The sequence below is a fragment of the Marmota flaviventris genome, chromosome 14 (genome assembly GCF_047511675.1).
Source record: "Marmota flaviventris isolate mMarFla1 chromosome 14, mMarFla1.hap1, whole genome shotgun sequence".
Classification (NCBI taxonomy): domain Eukaryota; kingdom Metazoa; phylum Chordata; class Mammalia; order Rodentia; family Sciuridae; genus Marmota; species Marmota flaviventris.
The window spans coordinates 82,327,664-82,352,898 of record NC_092511.1 but is presented as its reverse complement, the minus strand read 5'-3'; the positions used below and the strand labels follow the sequence as shown (position 1 = coordinate 82,352,898).

Here is a 25,235-nt window from a genome sequence, read left to right as displayed (position 1 = left end):
ATGAACAGGGTATATTTTTCCATCTTCTAAGATCTTCTTCTATTTCTCTCTTTAGGGTTCTGTAGTTTTCATTGTATAAGTCTTTCACCTCTTTTGTTAGGTTGATTCCCAAGTATTTTATTTTTTTTGAAGATATTGTGAATGGAGTGGTTGTCCTCATTTCCATTTCAGAGGATTTGTCGCTGATATACAGGAGTGCCTTTGATTTATGCATGTTGATTTTATATCCTGCGACTTTGCTGAATTCATTTATTAGCTCTAATAGTTTCTTTGTAGACCCTTTTGGGTCTGCTAGGTATAGAATCATGTCATCTGCAAATAGTGATAATTTAAGTTCTTCTTTTCCTATTTTGATGCCTTTAATTTCTTTCGTCTGTCTAATTGCTCTGGCCAGTGTTTCGAGAACTATGTTGAACAGAAGTGGTGAGAGAGGGCATCCCTGTCTTGTTCCAGATTTTAGAGGGAATGCCTTCAATTTTTCTCCATTCAGAATGATGCTAGCCTGAGGCTTAGCATAGATTGCTTTTACAATATTGAGGTATGTTCCTGTTATCCCTAGTTTTTCTAGAGTTTTGAACATAAAGGGATGCTGTACTTTGTCGAATGCTTTTTCCGCATCTATCGAGATGATCATATGGTTCTTATTTTTAAGTCTATTGATGTGGTGAATAACATTTATTGATTTCCTTATATTGAACCAGCCTTGCATCCCAGGGATGAATCCTACTTGATCATGGTGCACAATTTTTTTAATATGTTTTTGTATCCGAGTGGCCAGAATTTTATTGAGGATTTTTGCATCTAGGTTCATTAGAGATATTGGTCTGTAGTTTTCTTTCTTTGAAGTGTCTTTGTCTGGTTTAGGTATCAGGGTGATGTTGGCCTCGTAGAATGAATTTGGAAGTTCTCCCTCTTTTTCTATTTCCCGAAGTAGCTTGAAAAGTATTGGTATTAGTTCCTCTTTAAAGGTTTTGTAAAACTCTGCTGTATACCCATCCGGTCCTGGGCTTTTCTTAGTTGGTAGTCTTTTGATGGTTTCTTCTATTTCCTCAATTGATATTGGTCTGTTTAGGTTGTCTATATCCTCCTGACTCAATCTGGGCAGATCATATGACTTAAGAAATTTATCTATGCCTTCACTATCTTCTAATTTATTGGAGTATAAGGATTCAAAATAATTTTTGATTATCTTCTGTATTTCTGAAGTGTCTGTTGTGATATTGCCTCTTTCATCCCGTATGTTAGTAATTTGAGTTCTCTCTCTTCTTCTCTTCGCTAGCATGGCTAAGGGTCTGTCGATTTTGTTTATTTTTTCAAAGAACCAACTTTTAGTTTTGTCAATTTTTTCAATTGTTTCTTTTGTTTCGATTTCATTAATTTCAGCTCTGATTTTAATTATTTCTTGCCTTCTACTTCTTTTGCTGTTGTTTTGCTCTTCTTTTTCTAGGATTTTGAGATGAAGTATGAGATCATTTATTTGTTGGTTTTTTCTTTTTTTAAGGAATGAACTCCAAGCAATGAATTTTCCTCTTAGAACTGCTTTCAATGTGTCCCATAGATTCCGATATGTTGTGTCTGTGTTTTCATTAATCTCTAAGAATTTTTTAATTTCCTCCTTGATGTCTTCTATAACCCATTGATCATTCAGTAACCTATTGTTCATTCTCCAAGTGATGTATTCTTTTTCCTTCCTTCTTTTATTGTTGATTTTCAGTTCCATTCCATTATGATCAGATAGGATGCATGGTATTATCTCTACTCCTTTATATTGTCTAAGAGTTTCCCTGTGACATAATATATGATCTATTTTTGAGAAGGATCCATGTGCTGCTGAGAAAAAAGTGTAACTGCTTGATGTTGGGTGGTATATTCTATATATGTCAATTAAGTCTAGGTTATTAATTGTGTTATTGAGTTCTATAGATTCCTTATTCAACTTTTGTTTGGAAGATCTGTCCAGTGGTGATAGAGGTGTGTTGAAGTCTTTGGGAGCAAATTTTTGCCACATGCATGTCAGATAGAGCATGAATCTCCAGGATATGTAAAGAACTCAAAAAACTTAACACCAAAAATACAAACAACCTAATCAATAAATGAGCTGAACAGACACTTCTTAGAAGAAGATGTACAGTCGGTAATAAACAAATATATGAAAATTGTTCAACATCTCTAGTAATTAGAGAAGTGCAAATCAAAACTAAGATTTCATCTCACTCCAGTCAGAATGGCAGTTATCAAGAATACAGACAACAATAAGTATTGACGACGATATGAGGGAAAATGTACACTCATACATTGGTGGTAGGACTGCAAATTGGTGCAACCAATCTGGAAAGCAATATGGAGATTCCTTAGAAAACTTGGAATGAAACCACCATTTGACCCAGCTATCCACCTCCTCGGTCTATACCCAAAGGATTTAAAATCAGCATACTATAGTGACGCAGCCACATCAATGTTTATAGCAGCACAGTTCACAATAGCTAAATTGTGTAATCAACCTAAATACCCTTCAATAGATGAATAGATAAAGAAACTATGGTATATATACACAATGGAATATTATTCGGCATTAAAAAATAATAAAATTATAGCATTTGAAGGTAAATGAATGGAGTTGGAGGATATCATGCCAAGCAAAGTAAGCCAATCCCCAAAAAACAAAGGCTGAATGTTCTCTCTGAATAGCGGATGCTGATCCATAATGCTGGGGGTGGAGGAGTCACATGGGAAAAATGGAAGAACTTTGGGCAAAGGGGAGGGAGGGAAGGGGAGGAGGCATGGGGGCAGGAAAGATGGTGGGATGAGATGGACATCATTACCTTAGGTACATGTATGACTGTATATATGGTATGATGCTACATCATATACAACCAGAGAAATGAAAAGTTGTGCTGCAACTGTGTACAATGAATCAAAATACATTCTGCTGTCATATATACCTAATTAGAATAAATAAGTTAATTTTTAAAAAAGAAAATGGTATAAGGGCTAGGATGTAGCTCAGTGGCAAAGCACTTGCCTTACATATGCGAAGCCCTGGGTTTGATCCCCAGTTTCAAAAAAGAAAAGACAAAGAAAAGGACCCCACCCAACAAAAAGAAAAAGAAAATGGCTTAAATTTACAGCATGCATTTCACAGGTGGAAAATGAAGATTGGCTCTTGAAGGCTTGTGTGCAAGGAGAACAGGACAAGTCCCTGTGCCCTTCTCCCTTCTCGGCACAAACAGCTGTTTCCTTCTTGGACCTTTCATATTTCCCTTTCTCTTTCCTGCCTTAGCATGTCGGGAATGTTTTCAAAATGCTGATGCACCTTGTGGACATCCTTCAGGATGTGTAAGTAGAGCAGCTGGTGCAGTCCCCCTGTGTGGGCTCCTATGTGGTGTGGGCTGCCTGTGTCAAAGTGGGAAGGTGGTATACCAGCAAGTGCTCCAGTGTCCTTTGCAGTTGCCAATCCAGCCATATGGGTTTTTTCATTTTCTTTGTCTTAAAGGAAAAGAGCAGGACTGTGTATGTAGCTTAGGGGTTGAGCACTTGCCTAGTGTATGCAAGGCCTGGGTTCAGTACCCAGCACTACAAAAAAGAAAAGCAAATAACAGCTCTTGGGTGCTGAGATTTTGCTTTGTTCCCACCCAACCTTTTGGCTTTTGTGTTTTCACATTGTTTTTTTTTTTTTGAGAGAGAGAGAGAATTTTTTAATATTTATTTTTCAGTTTTCGGCAGACACAACATCTTTATTTTATTTGTATGTGGTGCTGAGGATCGAACCCAGCGCCGCGCGCATGCCAGGCAAGCACACTACCGCTTGAGCCACATCCCCAGCCTTGTTTTCACATATTTTTAAATGATCATTGTCATAGAGCAGATGTATGTGTCCTGCATTTTTTTTTAACAATTAGTTCTATGGTTTTTGAAAGTTGGGCCCATTTAAAACAAAACTCAAAGGTGGCCTTGCAGAATCATTTACTCCTGCACCTGTGTGTGACCTTTGCCACCTGAAGGAACAGCATGTGAAACGCAGAACAGTAATGTGCACCAGGGGCCTAGGTGTTCCTGGAGCCTCTCAGCACTGCTGCTCTCCCTTCTCCGAGCCCCTGGGGTGTCTGGATGTGGATCGTAGCACAGGGCTCCCCTGTGTGGCAAGCCCCTGTGACTTTGCAGGGTTCTTTCTCATATCACCAAGCTGTCAGTCAGTAAATGTGAAACCCAGTCACACCAGGTGGAAGAAATTCTATCTGCAGTGCATACTCCTCTTCTAGCACCCTCCCTCCCTCCCTCTCTCCTGTACCTCTCTGATTTTTTTCTTAAGTTATTCATATTTTAATATTGGAAATATTCATCCCTTGCTATTTTTTGAATAAGGGAATATATTTACAAATATTTTAACTTGCTTTGATAGAGTTTCAACTGCTGAGCTAAGACAAAAGGACTGTGTTACCTTTTATCTTAGTCACAGCTTTAAGACCTATTTAATGATATCCTGGAGGGGTATGCCTTACTTGTAGGTCATTTATTTTAAGTAATTAATTTATTTGTGATACTGGGGATTGAATCCATTCTACCACTAAGCACGTCCCCATCCCTTTTTATTTCTTATTTTGAGATATGGCCTTGCTAATTTGCTGATGCTGGCCTTGAACTTGGCCATCCTCCTGCCTCAGCCTCCTGAGAATCTATGAGTACAGGCATACTTGTATATCTAAAAGGAAAGGGACTGGTATTAATAATTGGTATTGTTTTCTCATTTCCCAATGACTTAAATGAGCTCTCTGGACTCCTGGTTGGTAGGATTCTTGAGAAGATCTCGTTAGAGTCCTACTTGACTGTGTGCCTGAAGCTCCATCAAGCTGCCTGCAAGATCACCAAATGCCTGAGGTTTTTTGAGATTCCTGCCTTGTCTGCTGAGGTCATTTGCAGAGTCATCAGACTTAGACCTCCAGTGGTGAGTGGGATTTATGGACGAAATGTCATGCCCAGGAGAGGTCCTGGATTCCACGCAGCCCGATTTGGAAGGGAATGTGGGAGTTCTGGGATGCCTGGATGAGACAGAGTGGTATAGTAAGTTGTCAGGTGTTCATTTGGCATCTCCTACATGCTGGGTTCCATTGTATGCAAACTACACACTTTGCCCCTGGCCTTGCCAAGAAGATGACCCCTCCATTTTCCTGATTCTATTATTCACAGAAAACTAGAGCCCATTTACCCCCCAAAAACACATGTCTGTGCCTTGTCTTTCCTGCCAGACTCTTCCCTTCATGTAGCAACACACCATGGCAGCAGAGCCCATGTCCTGCTGCCCTGCTCAGGCCCCTGTGCCCCTCAGCGTGTAGTCATCCTCGCCCTCATACCCAGAGGGAACCTCACTCTGATTCCTGCCACTGGAGCTCGGCTGCCCCTGGCCTTCACACTCTGTTCTCTCACCCATGTCTCAGGACAGCGTCCCTGCAGCTGCATCAGGAGTTTTGCATTGCTGAGCAGCTTTTCCATTGTGGGTCCTGAACTTCTGCTGTGGGTAGTCGAGAGTGGTGTCTCAGGGCAATTCTTTTTTAAACGTTTTTGCACATCAAAACTGTAATGTTAGGGATGGAGATGGTCAAGTCTACATTTTCATCTTATTCTTTCAGCCTTTCTTCTTTAATATACCACAGACACACTCTAAGAATGATTTTTTTCCCCAGTACTAGGGTTGAAACCCAGGGATGTTTAATCACTGAGCCATATCCCCAGCCATTTTTTTTTTTGTATTTCATTTAAAGACAGTGTCTTGCTAAGTTTCTTAGGGCCTTGCTAAGTTTCAGAGGCTGGCTTTGAATTTGGAATCCTCCTACCTCATCCTTCTGGGATTATAGGGGCTAAGAATGAATATCATTGATAAGGTGTCTGCTTTCTCCCAAGTGGTACTATTTCATCTATCCCAGATTGGTGCCAGCTCCCAATAGATGGTGCTTGAGAAGTTTGTCAGTTATTTAGGGTTTACTTTTTTGCAGAAGGAAGTGTCCTCATTGTTTTTTGGGGTCCCAGATCTGTGGTCAGAAATACTCTACCTGTTCTGCAAAAACAAAATTTTGCTGTGCTAAAATTGACCAAAGCAAAGACATGCCTGGGCATGTGGTAGCCTCTTGTCAGGTGGTCAGCAGCTGGGTGGCTGCCATGAAGGTCAAAGCACAGTTCAGGGCACTGCTGTTTGTTCAGCCTCAGGGTTGTTCCTGCAATTCATTTATTGACTACCTCTGTTCAATCCTGGATGACACCAGGATGTGTAAAGAAATAATAATAAAGAGGAGACACAGAGATAAGGTGCAGAGGCAGGGAAGGTGGCAAAGTGGACTTTTTCCCAGCAGACACGTTTATTCATACCAGTAAGTCACATTAGGTCATTAGTACCATAACTACATTATTGTTTAGCATATCAGTAAGGTTGCTTATTTTGCAGTTACATTTTACAGTTGTAATATGCAATGTCAGGAGTTATGTGCAGCTCTCAAGAAAGTCCATTGTCTGATATTACTGTAAGATGGGCAGATCCAGGAGCACCAGAGCTTGGTGAAACATTGTAGTTATCAAGCAAACAAATTCCTTTATTCCCAGGAGTTATGTGCCTAAGATTAAGGTCGAAGCTGATAAGACTGTAGCGTGGAGGGCATTACCATAGCAACCGGACATCCTATGTCTTTGCACAGAAACTTTCCCAGGCAACAAGCATGTCACAGCCATGAAGTCATCAGGGACCCCAATCCCAAACACAGAACCTCCACAAGGATGGGTCAGTGTATAGCTGGGGCCGCTTTTGGATTTGGAATGTCTGAGGCTTAGCACTAGGGAAATGCCCTGCTGGGGTGTCCAGATTGTCCTGGAAGGTATTCAGGGACATCATACAAGGGTACCCTGTTTCATTTTCCTTTGAGAAACCTCAGTGCTGTCCTGCCTTGCTCTTACCTGTGCCCTGTGCTCTGGTCACCTGCTTGGAGCCCGAGTCCCTTCTCCTGTTGTTGGTATGCCTCCCGGGCTCTTTGAGTTTCTCCACCTTGGCACTTACTATGGCTGAGGACCATGCTCTTCCTGCTGTCTGAATGGGTCATCTTTCCCACTCTAGTTGGTTCCTTATAGCAGGAATGGCGTCTGCCATCCACCTTGTCACTTTGCCAAGATGGAGGCCCCAGGGTGGTTCTGTGAGCCTCGAGGAGGGAAGGAGTCAACAGACCCAGGTTTTGTGGAGCTCTGTAAGAGCACACACTGTGCAGCCTTCAGGGCCTCTGGAGTTGCATGTGCTCCATGGCAGGTACCTCTGGAGTGCAAAGAGAGAGAGGACTCCGGAGTGTTGGGTCACCTGAAAGGGGGTAGTTCTGTTGGTGTGGTGGTAGAGGTGGGGAGGAGACAGAAAGTAGCTGTCCCTGCAGAGTGCCCATGGGGAGAGGACTGGGCTGGCCTTCAGGCCAGCAGAGTGCTGCTTCACATCCCTAGAGTGGGAGCTGGGAGTTTGCATGACCTACTGGTTCAGGGTTCTCTGGAAGCTCTCTGCTCATGGGTGCATTCTTCTCACTCAATCTGGAGAAAGCACAGGGCTCTTGTGTGTACCCCCGCTGCTGGAAGCTCTTGGTGAGGCAGAGTCAGCTTGGGGACCTGTAACACCCATACCTTCTCCCCTCCTCTCCCATGTTGCCCCTTTCATGGGAGCCCAGGGTACTGGGGAAACGACAGTGCTTGTGTCAGATGGGCTTCCAACAAGCATGGAGCTAGGAGGTGGCTCAGGTGTGGGGAGCAGCAGAGTAGAGCTGGTAAAACTTCTCTCATGTGCCCACAGGACGTGGCAGAGGACCCGGGAGCCGCAGCCAAGAAGGGCTTCCTGACAGTTTTCCTCCAGGGTGTCCTGGCCACCACAAGATCCTGGCTGTGCACAGTGTTAGCAAAGAGAATGTTCCGGAAGGGTTCGACTATCCTTTTCACCTACCCTGAGGAGATCCAGGTGAGCTTTGCCTGAGGTTGCAGAGCCTCTGCAGGCAACAGAGTGGGGAGTCACACAGTTGTGTCCTGTCACCAAGAACCAGACCAACAATGCCATCCTGAACCTTGCCTCGGGCCCTGGCCCCTACTCTGAGGAAGGAACATTCCCCCTTTACCTGGCAGAGGGTCAGTGGCTCTATGGTACAGTGTGATGAGGTGCAGTCACACTGAGGCAGAGTTGCCAGGAGGACCTTCAGGCTCTGCTTCAGGTCTGAGGCTGTAAGCCAGCTGTGTGGTACTGGAAACAGAAGGTCAATATGACAGGAAGCACCTTTAGCTGGCAACTGAGTGAAGCCATTTGATAGAGTGGACTCCTCCTCCAAAACCTAGGACATGGGGAGGATTCCACAATAGTCACCCCAGTGCTGGAGAAGACAGCTGAGAGCCAGTGGGATCCAGGAGCCTGAGTCCCTAGAGGGCTACAGGGGGAGGAGTTAGAGTGGGAGGTCCTGCCCACCCCAGGCTTGCTCTCCAGACTGGTTGCCTTTTCCCTGTCCTTGAAGTGGAAGGTTGTCCCCCTTGAGCCACAGTTTTCCAGGGAGACTCTGGAACCTGCTTGTGGTCTTCACACAGAGTTGGTGGCAAGACTCATTGTGATGTTAGGCAGGGGTGCCCCAACTGTATGGACAAGGGTGGCTGCAGGCCAGAGGGTTGTTCTTTTTAATGAAGGAAAAAAAAAATCCTCTTCCAACTGCTTTGTGAAGTTTTATACCAACAGAATGAAATCCCAGGAAAACACAATTGGATTATTAAATATTATTCCAGGATTCTAAGTAGTATAATCCCCAGGTGTTAAGCATGAGAGACAGGTAGCTGTGTAGCCACTGACAAGAAAGATTTTTTTTTGGTACCAGGGATTGAACTCAGTGTCACTCAACCCCTGAGCCGTATCCCCAGCCCTATTTTGTGTTTTATTTAGAGACAGGGTCTCACTGAGTGCTTAGCACCTAGCCATTGCTGAGGCTGGCTTTGAACTCATGATCCTTCTGTCTCAGCCTCCTCCGCTACTAAGATTACAGGCATGTGTCACTGTGCCCAGCAAGAAAGAATGATTCTAAGTGCAGTAGTTAATGATTAAAAAAAATGAAATTAATTAAACATCTACTCTGCGGTGATTGCTGCTGTTATTCCTGTTTTACAAGTAAAGTTACCAAGGTCTGGGGAGATGGACATGCTGTTGGTATTGTTGGAAGTCAGGAAAATGGAGATAGGGAGTAAGAGGGACAAGAGCTCTGTGGTATGGAAGGAGCTAGAGATAGCAGCAGGAACTCATGATTTTAGATAGTTGCCAGCTCTGTCCATCAAAAGTCCTATGGCAAAGGCACCCTGGGACCATGAGCACCTACAGAAATAATGATGCCCTGGGACCCGAGCACACCCACATGCCCTTCCTTCCTTCCTTCCTTCCTTCCTTCCTTCCTTCCTTCCTTCCTTCCTTCCTTCCTTTCTTCCCCCCTCTCTCTATCTCTCTTTCTCTCTCTCTCTTTCTTTCTTTCTTTCTTCCTTCCTTCCTTCCTTCCTTCCTTCCTTTCTTCCCCCCTCTCTCTATCTCTCTTTCTCTCTCTCTTTCTTTCTTTCTTTTCTTTCTTTTCTTTCTTTCTTTCTTTCTACTGTGGACTGACCCAGGAGCACTTTATCACTGAGCTACACTGGTGGTGGCTGGTGGAAATAAACTTTCCCAGACCTTTTTATTTTTTATTTTGAGGCAGAGTCTTGCTAAGTTGCCCAGGATGGCCTGGAACTTGTGACCCTTCTGCCTCAGCTTCCTGAGTAGCTGGGATTTCAGGCGTGTTCTACCCCACATGGCCCAATCATGTCTTCTAACTCCCGTTTCCCACCACACAATGCTGTTCCTGGAAGAAGAACCACCTCCATGAGTCAGTGCGAGATGCACAGGGGGGCCAAGAGCTCCTTGTGCTGGAACGTCAGGAAATGCTGAGGCTGCAGGCATGTGGTGATCCAGACTCCTCCTCAGATGGCCAGGGGGACTCCATGTGAAGTCTGTGGTTGACATGGTGGTCTGTCATTGCTAGCTTTTCACTTTTGACAACTGAGTTGTGGTCATGTTCATGATGGCAGAAATGGGGTTAAGAGAACATAGAAATTATCTGGGATATCTCTGCAGCATTTTTGCAAGTCTAAAGTTATTCCAATTTTTTTTAAGAAAACCGTTGAAGATGCTCACATTAGCTGAATCTGGAACAATTTGATTATTATTTTTTTAATATTTATTTTTCAGTTGTAGTTGGACACAATACCTTAATTTTATTTGTTTATTTTTATGTGGTGGTGAGGATCAAACCCAGGGCCTTGCACATGCTAGGCGAGCACTCCACCGCTGAGCCACAACCCCAGCCCCATAAAAGGCAAAGTGATAGGAATGGATTAAAATTCATTGATAAACATACTTACAGAAAAAAAAAGAGAAAAAGGAACTTTTCCATTCTTCTATTGAAGAATGGAGTTAAGAAATGTAGAAGAAATAATTGCAATAGAAAACTGTCACTCCGTAACCAAGGTATAGTAGCTGATGCAGGCAGGTATCACTCAGGAATCCTGAGCTTGGTGGGGGTGCCAGGAGGTCACAGGATTTCCAGTGTCCCATTGCAGAAGCCTTTATGGATGAGGAAAGATGACTTTCACAGTGAAGAAATCTGGCAGATAAGCCTTAACCAAGGACCGACCTCTTGGTCAGCCCTGGTGGCACCAACAGGTTTCATGGTCCGCTTGGTCAGGCTCAAGGTGTTTGGCTGGGCACCTGTGGGAAGTGCAGATGTTTGGCCACACCTGACCTACACTGAGTACATTTTTACGTGGCTTGGCTTAGTAGTGTCCCAACCAAACCATTGTAATCATGGGAAAACTGTGAGCCAACTGGGTTAAGAGACAGTCTGCAGAATGACCTGAACTTTTTAAAATTGTCAGTATCAGAAAAGATAAGGCCAGGGAACTTCTCTAGAAAAGAGACATGACAAGTAAATGCATTGTGTGTCCCAAGGTAGACCCTGGATCTAGATATCAGGTGGACATATGGAGGCATGTGGCTAGGGGCACCTGCTCCAGGCTCCTGTTCTCCTAATGCTGCCTGTCCTCAGCAGACATGGTGTGTGGATAGGATGCCTACCTGGGCTTGGAGGTGTGTTAGGATGCTGCCTTCAAGTGCTTTAGCAAAGTGCTTCTTTTTTTTTTTTTTTTTTTTCTGTACTCGGAATTTGACCCAGGGGCACTCAACCACTGAGCCACATCCCCAGCCCTTTTCTTTATTTTTTATTTAGAGACAGTCATACTGAATTGCTTAGGGCCTCACTAAGTTGCTGAGGCTGGCTTTGGACTCAAGATCCCCCTGCCTCAGCCTCCTGAGCAACTGGGACCACAGGTGCCCCCATGCCTTGTTGTTGCTGTCTTTTCTGTAGGATATCTCTGTGGTGTTTACTTGTCCCTGTGGCTGTCACTTAACATGTGGATTTTGCAGGTCTGGCGGCGGCTGGTGGAAATAAACTTTCCTGCAGAGTATGGCTGGAAGGAGTCGCTGCTGGGGGACATGGAAGGGAGGCTCAAGAAGGTACCAGACATGGAGGACACCATCAACATGGTGATGAGCCCAGACTGCTGGCAGCACCTGGGGCTACAAGCAGAGCACAGCATGTACAGGCCCTGGGATCCACCCAAGCTTTGCATTTTTGTTTCTGATCAGGGCTTTGCACTTTGACCTCAGAAGCATTTCAGAGTTCTAGTGTGACGTTCTTGAAAAGAGTCAGGGAATGGGATTGTGCTCTTACTGGGGCCCTAGACATACGTGTCATCAAGCCCTCCATGTATAGGTGCTCCAAGGGACCTGCTGGTGGCAGGAGCCTTGTTAAACACAGTGACATGGAGGAAATAAACAAACAAAAAATGCCCTTCATTTTGAATGAAGGTCTGTGACCCAGAAAAGTTGGTTTCTCCATGAGTATTTTATGTGGATCTGATTAAATGGATGTTTTTAGGAAGACAAAAGAAAGGAAAAATAGCTCTTTTTCAAAATTTGCATGTTTTTACAAGCTGCTATTCTGGCTGCTTTTTTTTGCAATTTGAGAAGAGACTAACTTGGTTTCATCTTTAATCTTCTAGTGAGGGGCAGGGAGGACATGCTTAGTGTAGGACAGGGAGGAGGGGAGTCAGAACAACCAGGCACTTACACCCCCACCCACCTCTGTGTTTGCAGGAGAGGCCCCTTTCCCAGATCTCTGCCTTCTGTAGCCCTCACTGGGATGCCGCTGGCCTCAAGGACAGTGTGGCCAAGAGCTTTGAGAAGTGTGTCATCGAAGCTGTGAGCTCTGCCTGCCATGTGAGTAATCTCTTCTTGGGAAACATGCTTGGGTTCACAGATGCTTGCTGACATGGCCAGCTCCAGGCCCTAAGTGCCTGCCAGTTCCAAGGCCTGTGCTGACCAGGATTGGGTCCTTGGTGCCCCCTCCCTGGCTTGGGCCTCATGCTGCAATCCAGTGCTCTCTACCCACTCTTTGACATGCAACTTGGCTTCCTGTTGCAGAACCCTGTGCAAAACCACAGCCACGCTCACAAGCCATTATGCAGATGATCTGGTGGGCTGCACCTCCAACTGCCATTGTGATTGTTGCCACTGGTTTGTTTGTGGTCTATTAACTCTTGCCCAACAGATATGCAGGAAATGGCCCAAAGGTTGACAAAACATCTATGGAAGGGAGCTTTTGAAGTTAAATAGAGTCCATTCTTGTTGGGGTAGAACACTTGCCCAGCATGGCCCTGGGTTTTATTCCCAACACTGCAGAAAAAGAGGGGAAAGATTCTATCGTTCACTTAGCTATTTTCTGCAAAGTGGGAGGAGGTTCTGCCCCGGCACATTCCCCACACAGTACCCCTGAGGCTCCCAGGGTCCTTCTGTATTTCCTGCTGGACACTTCATGCCCTGCACACTGCTGGCCAGTGGAGTCGTGAGAAGCAGAGCTCACTTTTTCTAGGGAAACAGGCTCTAGTCTTTTTACATAACTAATATTTCTAAGGCTTTCATTTGTTCTTTGCTCAGTGCTTTAGTAACATGGTAGCCACATCTCCTGTCACTCACCCTTGGAAGCCAAACTTGGGGGGAGTGGTGTGTTTCAGGTGTGGGTGCCACCAGCACAGTCTACTTGGCAACATTTTCATCAGCTCAGAAAGAAAATGCAGCCCTTCAGCTGCGGAGTCTGCCCTCCACCATGCTGGCCCCAAGCCCCTCCCCAGCAGCACCTAATCTTCCTTCCTCCTCCACACACTATTCAGGTGTCTCAGGAATGAAGTCACACAGGCTGTGGCCTTGGGTGCCTGGCTTCGTTGAGCATGTGTTCAAGGTCATTCACTCTGGAGCACCTGTCAGTACTTTGTCCATTTTCATGACTACATGTTGCTCATCATATGGACTCAGGGGGCTTTTATGTTCCATTTGTCCTGTGGTGGACATCCAGGCTCTCCCTGACTGATAGCTGTTATCAGTCTGCTGCTGTGAACCTCCACACATGGGTTTGTGTGGATGTGCTGTTCACACTCTCTACGCCTATGGTGGAATGGCTGGATCACTTGGTACCTGTGTGATTGAAAGACTATCTGGCCCATTCCCACAGTGGCTGGACCATTTCCATGTCAGCTGCCAGCCTAGGAGGGACCTGACTTCTCCACACCCCCACAGCCTGTGCTCTCAGAGCTGTGACTGTGCAGTTTCGGGGTGTGGAGTGGTTTCTCTGGTGACTTTGATAGCTATGACCTCAGGTACCTTCTCATATGTTTTTTGACTATTTCTGTTTTCTATGTCTTTGGACAAATGTCTACTAAAAAGAAATGGCAGTGGAGACATGGACAGATGTGAGGTGAACCCTCACAGCTGCGGTCAACAGACTTTTTGACAAGAGTGCCAAGATCACTTAAGGGGTGAAGTACAGTGCCTTCCTCAAATGGTTAATTGGGCTCTATGTCTTTCCTTTATTGTGGCTTATGAGAGTTCTTTGGATAATCAGGTGCAAATCTCTGGTCAGATATGTGATCTGCCAGCATTTTCTCCCATTCTCTGGATTGTTTTCACTCTTGGTGTTTTCTTTAGAAGCACAGAAGTTTTTAATTTCTTTTTCTCTCTCTCTCTCTTTTGTAGTAGTAGGGATTGAAACCAGGGGTGCTCTAACACTGAGCTACATCTCTAGCCCTTTTTATTTTTTATTTTGTGAAACAGTCTCACAGTTGCCCTCAAACTTGCAATATTCCTGCCTCAGCTTCCTGAGTAGCTGAGATTACAGGTGTGCCCCACCACTCCTGGGAAGGTTTTTACTTCTGGAAAAATTCAATGTGTCTTTTTTTTTCTCTTGTTGCTAGTAATTTTGACATCTTGTGCTAAATCCTGGGTCATGAAGATTTACCTGTGTCTTCCTCTAAAAGGTTTTTATTTTGTTTTTGGCACTGAGTGTTAACCTAGGACTATATGCTAATAAGTGCTCTGTCATGGAGCAACCCCCTCTGAAAGCTCTAGAGTGTTAGCTCTTAACATTAGTTTCTTTTTCTATGTGGTATGAGGTCAGGGTCCAGATACATTCTCTTGCATGTGGAGATCCATCTGTTCCAGACCATTTGGGTGATCTTGGCACTCTTGTCAAAAAGTCTGTTGGCCGCAGCTGTGAGGGTTCACCTCACATCTGTCCATGTCTCCACTGCCATTTCTTTCCAGTAGGTCGTAAAATCAAGAAGCATGAATTCTCCTGATTTGTTCTCCTCTTTTTGTATTGTTTGCTATTCTGGATCTCTTGGGATTTCATATGAATTTTAGAATCAGTTTGTCAGTTTTTGCAAGGAAAGCAGCTGTGATTTTGACAGGGATGGCTTTGAATCTGTAAGTCATTTTGGGGAGTGTTGACCTCTTAACAATGTCACATCTCATGGCTTCTGAACCTGGAATGTCTCCCCATTTATTTTGGTCTCTAAGTTTTTTCAACAGTAGTTTGCAGTTTGCAAGTGGTGAGGTCTGCATTTCTTTTATGAAATTTACTCCTAAGTACTTTATTCCTTTGCTATTGTAACAAATTATTTTTTCAGGGCTGGGGTTGTGGCACAGTGGTAGAGCACCTGCCTAGCACTTGTGAGGCACTGGGTTTGATCCTCAGCACCACATAAAAATTAAATAAAATAAAGGTATTGTGTCCATCTACAACTAAAAAAAAAAATTAAGAGAGAGAGAGAGAGAGAGAGAATTTTTTTTTTAATATTTATTTTTTAGTATTCGGCGGACACAACATCTTTGTTTGTATGTGGTGCTGAGGATTGAACCCGGGCCGCACGCATGCCAGGCGAGTGCGCTACCGCTTGAGCCACATCCCCAGCCCAAAAAATATTTTTAAAAATTGTTTTCTCAAATATGTTTTTGGATTGTTTATGACTAGCACTTGGAAACAGGGCAGCACCTCCTCTCTGTGGCCTACAGCTTTGCAGGCTTATTTCTTTTCTCTAGTGGGGTATCCGTGGGAGAGTATCTTCTTTGAAGTCTTGACATAGATGACCATGTTATCTGCCTGTAAGTTAGTACTTCCTTTACAATCCCAATACTTTTTTTTTTTTCTTTTCCCTACCTAATTGCCCTGGATAGCAACTCTGGCACTGTGAAAGGAGTGAAATTGGCTATCCTGGTCTTGTTCTTGGAGTTTTGCCTGATACTTCTTCTGTATCTATTACAATGGTTGTGTCACTTTTTTCTATCAGTATGATGTATTCATGTTTTTGTGTCTGCATGTGTGGACTGGAGATGGAACCCAGGGGTGCTTTATCACTGAGCCACATTGCCAGCTCTTTTTGTTTTTCATTTTGAGACAGAGCCTCACTAAGTTGCTGAATCTAGCCTCCAACTTGTGATCCTCCTGCCTCAGCCTAGTGAGCTGCTGGGATTATAGGCATGTGCCCCCTACACCAGGCTTATTAACTGATTTTTGATGTAAAAACATGGTTTTATTCCTGGGATAAATCTCACTTCCCTATGGTCTATAACTTTTTATTCATTGCTAATTAATGTTGTCTTTTATCCTGTTAAGTGTCAAAAGTACCTGTTATTAGTTCACCCTGTGTTTTTGATTGATCACTGAAACTTTTTCATTTTTTTGCAAAAATGTGAATGCAAAGAAGAAAACTGTTTTGTTTCTTGGTGAAGCATCAGAAGGAGAATTGGAGTGTCTGTGGTGTTTGAGGGCAGCTTGTGATGTAGTAAAGTTTTCCTCATCTTGTTTTTGGCATTTTTCATGACAGGCAAGTCTAAGAGAAATACAGAAGCTGACAATGAGCTGGGAGGGTGTGTGACTTGGGGTTATAGGGTTGTGTTTGTGCATGTGTATGCATCTTCAAACCTCTGGCACCTCACATAAGGAGCCAGGCCAGGACAATGGAAATTCCCTAGGAAATATTTAGTATTTTATGTTTCTTTTCTTTTTGCAATACAGGGGATGAAACCCAGGGCCTCCAATAGGCCAAGCTACCAGGGGGTAGCCCAACCTCACTTCTGTATTATTATTATTATTATTGTAAAAAATTATTTTCTCAATTCTGTTGTTGGATTGTTCATCACTAGCATATGGAAATAGGGCTGTACCTCATCTCTGTGTCCTGCAACTTTGCAGGCTTGTTTGATGACTCTAGTGGGGCATACATGGGAGAGTGCGTCTTCTTTGAGTTTTCTATATAGATGACTGTGTTATCTGCCTACGAGGATAGTACTTCCTTTTCAATCCCAACACCTTTTTTTTTTTCATTTTCCCACCTAATTACCCTGGATAGCAACTCTGGGACTGTGAAAGTGGTGAAATTGGCCATCCTGTGTTGTTCTTGGAGTTTTGTCTGATACTTATTCTGTGTGTATTAAAATGGCTATTATTTTGTTCTACTGGTAGCATGTGTTAACATTTTTTTGTGTGTATGTGGTACTGGGAATTAAACTCATGTGTGCTTTATCTCTTTATCCCAGCCCTTTTTATTTTTCATTTTGAGACAGAGCTCACTAAGTTGTTGAATCAGGTCTCCAACCTGTGATCCTCCTGCCTCAGCCTCACAAGTTGCTGGGATTATAAGCATGTGCCACCACACTCAGCTTATTAACTGATTTTTGATTTTTAAATATCCTTTTTATACCTGGGATAAATTTGCTTCATAACTTTTTATGTGTGGCTAGTTAATGATTTTTCTATCCTTTCATATCAAAAAAGTATCTGTTGTTAGTTTACCCTGTGTTTTTTTCTGACTACTGAAAATTTTTTTGCAAAATTGTGAACCCAAAGAAGAAATGCATTTTGTTTCTTGGTGAAGCATCAGAAGAAGAATTGGATTGTCTATGGTGCTTGAGGGTAGTCTTTATGAGAATCACAGCTCAGGACATAAAATACATGATATAGTAAAAATGATACATGATACATTTAAAATAGTCATGTTTTAAAATGTTGCCCTCTAGTTTTAAAAGTTTTCCCCATCTTGTTTTTGGTATTTTTAATGACAGGCAAGTCTAAGAGAAATGCAGATGTTGGCAGTGAGCTGAGATGGTGTATGACTTGCGGTTGTGGGGGTGTGTTCATGCGTGTGCAAGCATCTTCAAATCTCTGGCACCTCACATAAGAAGCCAGGCCACAAGGAAATGGAATCACTCTAGGAAATTTTAAGCATTTTATTTTTTTCTTTCTTTTCTTTTTGCAGTACTGGGGATGAAATCCAGAGAATCCAATAGGCTAAGCTCCCCACTTACTAGGGGGTAGCCCAACCTCTCTTCTGTATTATTATTATTATTTTTTGAGGCACTATAAAACTAGCTTCAGTAGATTTCTGAAATGCTCTTGGGTGCTAACTTGTGTCATTAAAAAACAAATCAGTAAAATCTTCTAAAGTCCTCTCTTTTCAATTCATTTTCTTTTAGTCTCAGACCAGTGTCCTGGAGGGAGTCTCTTGTCATGATTTGCAGAAATTTGGCAGCCTCATGTCTGCTGTGATCACCAAGTCCTGGCCCAGGAACAACAGAGTGGCCATGGAAGGCCTGGATGAGATTCTTGAACACCTACTCACGGGGCCAGATGTGAAGCAGCTCTTCAAGTTGTACAGTGCGTATACGGCTGGTTGGGGTTGCTGTCCTTCCTCAGGCAGCAGAACAGGGCAAGGTACTTGACCTGATCCTCAGCCTGCATGTGCTGAGATTTGGTAAAGGCAGAATGGACAGAGGTGCCCAGGCAGGTGCTAGGCATCTCGTGTAATTAAGAACATCTAACAGCAGAGCCAGAGTCTGCTGAATGCCTGCTGGACATGTGCTTCTGGGGGGACACACTTGAAGCAGCCCCTCTGAAAGTCCCCAAGCCCCTTGATTTCCAGATGAGAGAATAGAAGTGCCCAGGACATGTTGCTTACCCAGGGTGTTGAAGACTTACTGTCTCCAAGATAACAAATGATTAGAAATCAAGTCCAAGCCCAGCTTGCCTCCCTGTGAAGCTCACATTTTGAGACCAATATTGATAACTAAAAAAACATGAAGTGACTCTTCAGCCGTCATCTTCCCAAGTGTCATGCATTACCCTGGAAATGATGGTGCAGGTTTATGTGTAAATTGCTAGATTCAGATCCTGTAGTGGGAAAGCACTGGGTGTGGCAATAAAAACCCAGGGCCAATGATTGTCTCAGCCAAACCAGCTGCTCTGTTCTACACCAGGACGTAGGCAGGAGTGGTGTGTGGTCCTGAAGGTGGCTGCTGTGTGCACGGGCCATAGCAGCCTGCTGGGGAAGAGTACACTGTATTACAGGCTGCATACTTGGCATCACGTAGTTAAGGCTCCTCCTTGTCTTTTCCTGGTTCATGGCTCTGTTCCTTTTATCACTGAGCAAAGCCCCCTTGTCTGGATGTTCTTGGGTTGGTCAATTCTCCCACTGAAGGTCATCTCAGCTACATTGTGTGTGCGTGTGTGTGTGTGTGTGTGTGTGTGTGTGTGATGCTGGGGATGAACCAGGGTTTCGTGCTTGCTAGCCTAGCACACTACCACCAAGATGCACCCCAGCCCCCGGCTATCTTTGTTTTTAATGGTAAAGATAAACTTGGTCTTCTTATAATACTATACGAGCCTCATATTATTGTGAGATAAATAATCTGGCAGTTAAAATAGTCATGTTTTAAAATGTTGCCCTCTAGTTGCTCCAAAAGCTCATGTTCCAGGTTTTGATTCCGGAGACAGGATAGGCAGAGCATGAAGCTCCAGCATGGATCTGCCTTTTTCCTGGGTGCTGTGCAGATGCTTCCCTGCACCCATGGAGTGGCCTCTGATGTGAGCTTGTCCTGTTGCAGTTTATTTTTGTACTACTGCAGGGTTTCTCAGGACAGGTGAATTTCAAAAGATATCATGTGTAGTCCAAGAACTATGTTCACTGTAACGTGGGCTCAGGCCTTTAATCCTGAGCACTGTGGTTCTCCTGGCTGATTCTGTCCATTGGAAGGGTCTCCTCCTTCCAGTCAGGAGATGCACTAGGGTAAAACTTTAACCTCACAGGTACAGGCATAGCTGAGAGGGACGTCAGCACATCTGGAAACACCACTGACTGCTGCAGGCACCCTGTGGGCGTGGGGCTGGTGTGAGGTTCTAGCTGCAAAGAGGTGAGAGGGGCAGGGACTCACTGCTCTCCTTACCTGATTAGGAACGGAGGAGAAGCTGTTAGCCAACATCACAGAGGACGCCAAGAGGTTGATGGCTGCCGCCAGCTCTGTCTTCATGAAGGTTGCTGGTGACATCCTGGATGGGTCCATATTGGTCAGACGTTTGGAGCTGATCCTGAAGCACAAAAGTCAGTTTCTGGACCTGTGGCAGTTAGGTGAGCTGAGGCCAGGCTGGTAAGAAGACTGTGTTCACATGTGTGCTGGCTGTCCTCCTCTATGCCACCAAGTGGAGGCCTTCTTGTCCTTCTGGTGGTGACTGTGGGGCACTCCCAGGGAGAGAAAGGGATGCCGTGAAGTTTGTTTCCTTTGGCTGACTTTGTCATTGTTTTCCAGAGACAGAAAGTTCTTCATTCCAAGAGAAAAATTGTGACATGGAAGAGACGCTGAACTGGAGGATGGATGAAGTCGTGTTTCTGAAGAGAGAGAAGAGACAGGTGGACAGCCTCCTGAGGCTATGTGGGAAGGTGAAGCACCTTGTCCAAGGTACTGCTCCTGCAGTCACACTGGACACCCTTGAGAGCTGTCACAGGGATGAAGCAGGCCACAAATAGTGGGGCCTTATTTTTCAGGGAGAAGCTTTTAAAAAACATTCTTGACCCAGTTTTCAATGTATTTGCCTGGGGAAACACCTTCCCCTTGTACATTCTTGTTTGTGTACCTCCACACCCATGGATGTCCCTGATTTCCCAGTGTCAGTGTCCTATGCTGGCTTCCCAAGGAGGGGAGGTGTAGATCTTTCTCCAGTCTGTGCCCTGAACATGAGGCTGCTTGCTGCTCTGTCACTCCCAGTGGTGTCCTGAGTTACTGGTACCTTCTTCAGGGTCAGGCCTTCGCTATGGTGTGAACACAGGATTCACAGGCGAGCCATGTGGTAGACCACGGCCACTCCACGGTTCTGGAACAAACTTTCTGTAGCTGGTGGAATTGCATTTCTTGCCTTGGTACTTTCTTTTCCCCTTTTTCATTGTGTTTGTTTCAAATTCAGCCCCAAACTGAACCAGCTATCTGAGTGGATGTCTCTGAAGAGTCTCCCAGGACAGAGGGCTTATTTTCCCTAGCAGGGAGGTGGCCCTCAATCTCCTCTGTCTCCCAGGGTTGCCTTGGCCTCTGGGCTGGTAGGGCAGGTCCTGCATCTCTGGCCTGTGCTTGACTCCTGTTTGACAGAGGGTGGCATCTACTGCTTGCTGGGACAGGGACACAGGAGGCCAGATACAGAACTATGCCCCTGCTGTAGGTTGATCATTGGGCCAGGGGCAGAATTTCCTTCAGAGTGCTGCCTGAGTGCTGCATTGGGATGTCAGATGCATTCTCGCTACTGATCCCCTGTATGGAGCTTGTTGTCCTTCTCTGGATGCTCTTGAGAACTGTCGGGCCCTAGTGTTCTGAAGTTGACATTAATCTGTGCCTGGCCTTGGGTCTCTTTTCCATCTCTAGGATGGGGCACTGGCAGGTCTCAGCCAGAGATCTAGTCTTAGAGCTCTAGGGCGTTCTCCTGAATTGGTTAATTATGCTTTCCCTGTTGCAGGGTGCACATCAGCAGCTGCTGGGCCTCCTGGCATGGTTGCCTGACTCCCATGACATCTCTCCTGCTTGGGCTTCACTTCCTGAGCCTTCTCTTCAATCTCCTCCTGTAACCTGGGCATTGAATTCTTCATTTCAGCTCTTATATATAGTTAATTTGAAGGCACTTCCTTTTTTCTTTTCTTTTTTGGCACTGGAGTTGAACTCAGGGGCACTAGAACACTGAGCTACATCCCCAGCCCTATTTTTGTATTTAATTTAGAGATGGTCTCACTGAGTTGCTTATTATTTTTCTTTTGCTGAGGCTGGCTTTGAACTCGTGATCCTTCTACCTCAGCCTTGCCAGCCACTGGGATTACAGGTGTGTACCATCGCGCCCAAAACTTTTTTTTTAAAGATTTTTTTTTAGTTGTAGATGGACATAATACCTTTATTTATTTATCTTTATGTGGTGCTGAGGATAGAACCCAGTGCCTCACATGTGCTAGGTGCATGCTCTACCACTGAGCCACAATCCCAGCCCCTCCCTTTTCTCTTGAAATATTCATTTATATGCTATGTTCTTGTGGTTCGTGGTTGCAGCATGTTTTCCCTTTTTTTCCCCGTTTCATCCAAGTTGCTTTTATCTGTTGGCTTTCTTTCTTTCTTTCCTTTTTTGCATGTTGTGGATGGATGCTAGGCTTTTTTTTTTTTTTTTTTTTTTTTAATGGCACTGAGGATTGAACACATGCTAGGCAAGCATTCTACCACTGAGCTACACAATCCCTATTGGTTTTTTTGGATATATTTCCCACATTAAAACTTTTTCTGTTCTGATTGGAGGTTTTCGTTTGTCTGTATGAAGACAGTCCCCACAGGTGGATGGACAGGCTAAGGGCTTCTGGGCTGTGACCTATGGGGCTCTGTGGCTGCCCTTAAATTGACCTAGTCCTTGAGGGCTTCTCTTGTGAGCTGGTCTTATTTGCACCCCCTGCCTGCTGCCAGATTTCTGGAGCCAAGAGGGAGAGGAGGAGAGTGAGCCCCACTTTTATTCCAGTTTTCATGCCCTGGTGACTGTGTCATCCTCTTTGTCCTTAGATTGAATACTCCCTGTCCTCTGTAGCTGCCCAAGACAGGTGTGTGTCTAGAAGTAGCCTTCAGGCCAGAGAGCCCTGCAGTTGGTCCTTCCTGCCCCTTGACGGGGCGGGCAGCCCCCATCTGCCTCCATGGTGGAGGTGGACTCTCACCAACTACTTCTTAAACAGACTTTGAACCCAATTCCAGTTCCCTCTCTGCCTCCTCCAGTCTAGGGTGACCTTAACATCTAGTGTCCTTGAGTGCCAGAAACTTGTGCTGGGCCTGGCTGAGCTTACCTCTGCTGTGTCCTTAGGGTCTCTGTTCTCAGGCCCCAAGTGTTATTTGCCACTGGTGTGGCCATCTTTCTACTTCTCAGGTTGTGTTGTTATTGGGCTTCTTTTCTACTGTCCTTGTTCCTGCTGGTTATGATGTTTTAAAAGCATTTTCTAATCTGTCACTGGAATGGGATTTGGGAGGGAGATGGATTTGTGTTTCCAACTGTTCTCTCCACACAAGAGCTTCCAGTCTGTTCTTTATCATGAAAACTGATAAACAATCCCGTGGCAGGGTGGAGGGGAGGAGGGATGAATTCTTCTTAAGAAAAAAAAATCCCATAAATAATATTAATTTGTGTTTTCTCAAAGAAGTTATTAGAAATACTAGAAAAGTAAAATAAGATGCTACCGTGTCTAGCAGTTTAACTTCCATGTTTCCTTGTGGTTTCCAAAGTGGATTTTGGAGAGATTGAAGCAAGACACTCAGAAGACTTGAACTGCAAAAGACTGAATGAAGCCATGAGGGTGAGACAGCCGCTGTCCTCAGCCTGCAAGCTGATGACGCACTACAACCTGGACCGTGAGGTCCAAAGAATGGCTGCAAGGATAGACTTGCTGATGGACAGCCACATCTTCCAGATCTTCTGGGAAGAAGCTGCAGAGTCATTAAGCCATCCCCAAGGAGAATCTGAAAGACGAACCCTTGCGCTTTTAGAGGCCTATGAGTACTTGTACTCGCCTTGTTACCAGAGGTTCATGAAACTGTATCAGGATCTGAAGTCAGGAGAGATCACCTTTGGAGAAATTAATGTCTTCTTCAAGGACTTTGTAGATAAATACAATGACCTGACTTTAGACCTCCAGATCATGTGTGAAGTAGACCCCCAGGCCCAGAGGGGTTGGATCTCAGAGCGTATTGAACAGATCAAGGAGTACCATAGCCTGCACCAGGCAATCAGCTCGGCCAAGGTCATCTTGCAGTTCAAAAAGGATTTTGGATTGACTGGTGACTTCAGTGTTATTTACACTTTAATAAACTTTGTAAGTTATTTGCTGGGGACTCCTGGGAGGTGGGGGCCTACCTCAGACTCCTTGGAAGCCCAAGGGATTCTGGGAAGATCAGTGAGGCAGCCCCCTCCGAGGACTCTCATCTGGGCTGCACTCAGTCTGGAACATTCCAAGCCCTGGGTTTTTACCTTTGCTTGAGACAGTGTGACTGTTCCTTAGCTAGTGAGTTTTCTCGGGTCTATATGAGAACCAAAAATTCAGGGTAGAAAAACCTACCCCTTTCCAGAGGAATCTCATCTCTTTAGGTTATGAAAGCACAAAGGGGAATATTTTGTCATCTGTCTAGGTACCTCTCCTAGTTGCAGTGGGAATGCCAAATGGTACATTGCTCCTCTTGTGCAATTGCTCCAATGGTACATTGCTCAGGCCTGAATCTCTTCCTGTTTCTTAGTCTCACATTTCTAAGGTGTGTGGATTTTCAGTAGAGGCAGGTATGTTAATGCTTAAAATTTAATACATAGTGTGGAATTGTCTATACCTAGACTTGAACCCTTCGGTAAGTCTATGAGTAACTCCCCCAGAGAAGCTAACAACATGGACCTGGCTGGGCTGCTGTGAGTAGCAGGTTTCTAAGTCTATGAAAGCTTCCTCACAGGACCTGGGTACTGGGGACAGTAGCAACTGCAGCTTAGCAAGGAGGGCTGTGAAGGTCATGCTATCCTTGGTGCAAGAATGTGTCAGGCTCTGCTATAGCAGCTGCTTGTCCAGGCATACTGGAGGGCAGGTGTGGGTGGTTGCTGGAACAGCCCACAGCAGAGCTTCATCTTGCAGATTGATGATTTCAAGGCCACCCACCATGAGAGACTGAACCAGATTAGCCCACAGCTCATCCAGGCCAAGAAGCTGTTGCAGGACATCAGTGAGCCCCGCCGCCAGTGTCTGGAGGAGCTGGCCCTGCAGAAGGAGCTGGTCAGCTGGCTACACGACGAGCTGAGAGGTAGGGTGGGAGCTCAGCTTCAGGTGTTTGCCAAATGGGGTTCCTGACCTCAAGGATGTCCTGCCTCAATCATGTGCATGTGTTGGGTTGCGGGGGCAGTGTCTGCTTCTAGGCCCACAGTGGAGTTTGCATCAGGACAGCTTTTCAGGCTTCTGGTTAAAACTGTTTCCTTTGTTGCTCTTTCCATCTGTGGACACTGGCATCATTTTCATAAGCATCCTGACTCCTTTTTCTCCTTCCAGCTCATTCTGCCAGAGGCCTAGGCCTGCTCTTGCCCACAGAGGGGTGTTGCTGCTGTAAGCTTGTGTAACCTGTATACTTCTCTTCCAGCTTAGGGCTGGGCAGCCTGTGTGGTTGTGTGGACTAGATAGAGGCAGGGGAGGAGAGGTAAGAAAGAAAGTTCAAGGAGGTGGAGCGGGGACAGCACTCACACACCACAGAGGCCTAGAAGGCCACCTCCTGCTGGCCACTGAGGCGTCACTGGCTCCAGCTCTCATCCAGAGCTTTGCTGCTTCCACCTTGTACTTCTGAGTCTGCTTTGACTTGCATTCTTTGATTAGTAATTAACCCTAGGGGAATTATCTCAGTTTTTAAAATAATTCATTGCCCAATATTATTATTATTATTTTTATTAGTTGCTCAAAACATTACAATGATCTTGACATATCATACATTTGATTCAAATTATTTA

General features: G+C 44.8%; 1 protein-coding gene across 3 annotated transcripts in view; it reads left to right on the top strand.

Annotated features, from left to right (window-relative positions):
- The window catches only part of LOC114105519 (E3 ubiquitin-protein ligase RNF213-like), a 104,452-nt gene that overhangs the window by 29,143 nt on the left and 50,074 nt on the right, over window positions 1-25,235 (top strand). For all 3 annotated transcript variants that reach the window (XM_071601812.1, XM_071601813.1, XM_071601811.1), the window contains 10 exons: window positions 3,281-3,336; window positions 4,789-4,942; window positions 7,802-7,963; window positions 11,474-11,563; window positions 12,206-12,328; window positions 17,915-18,095; window positions 19,669-19,842; window positions 20,021-20,170; window positions 22,994-23,580; window positions 24,379-24,544. In XM_071601812.1, the coding sequence (XP_071457913.1) occupies window positions 3,281-3,336; window positions 4,789-4,942; window positions 7,802-7,963; window positions 11,474-11,563; window positions 12,206-12,328; window positions 17,915-18,095; window positions 19,669-19,842; window positions 20,021-20,170; window positions 22,994-23,580; window positions 24,379-24,544 (1,843 nt within the window). The remainder of the gene's footprint in view (window positions 1-3,280; window positions 3,337-4,788; window positions 4,943-7,801; window positions 7,964-11,473; window positions 11,564-12,205; window positions 12,329-17,914; window positions 18,096-19,668; window positions 19,843-20,020; window positions 20,171-22,993; window positions 23,581-24,378; window positions 24,545-25,235) is intronic.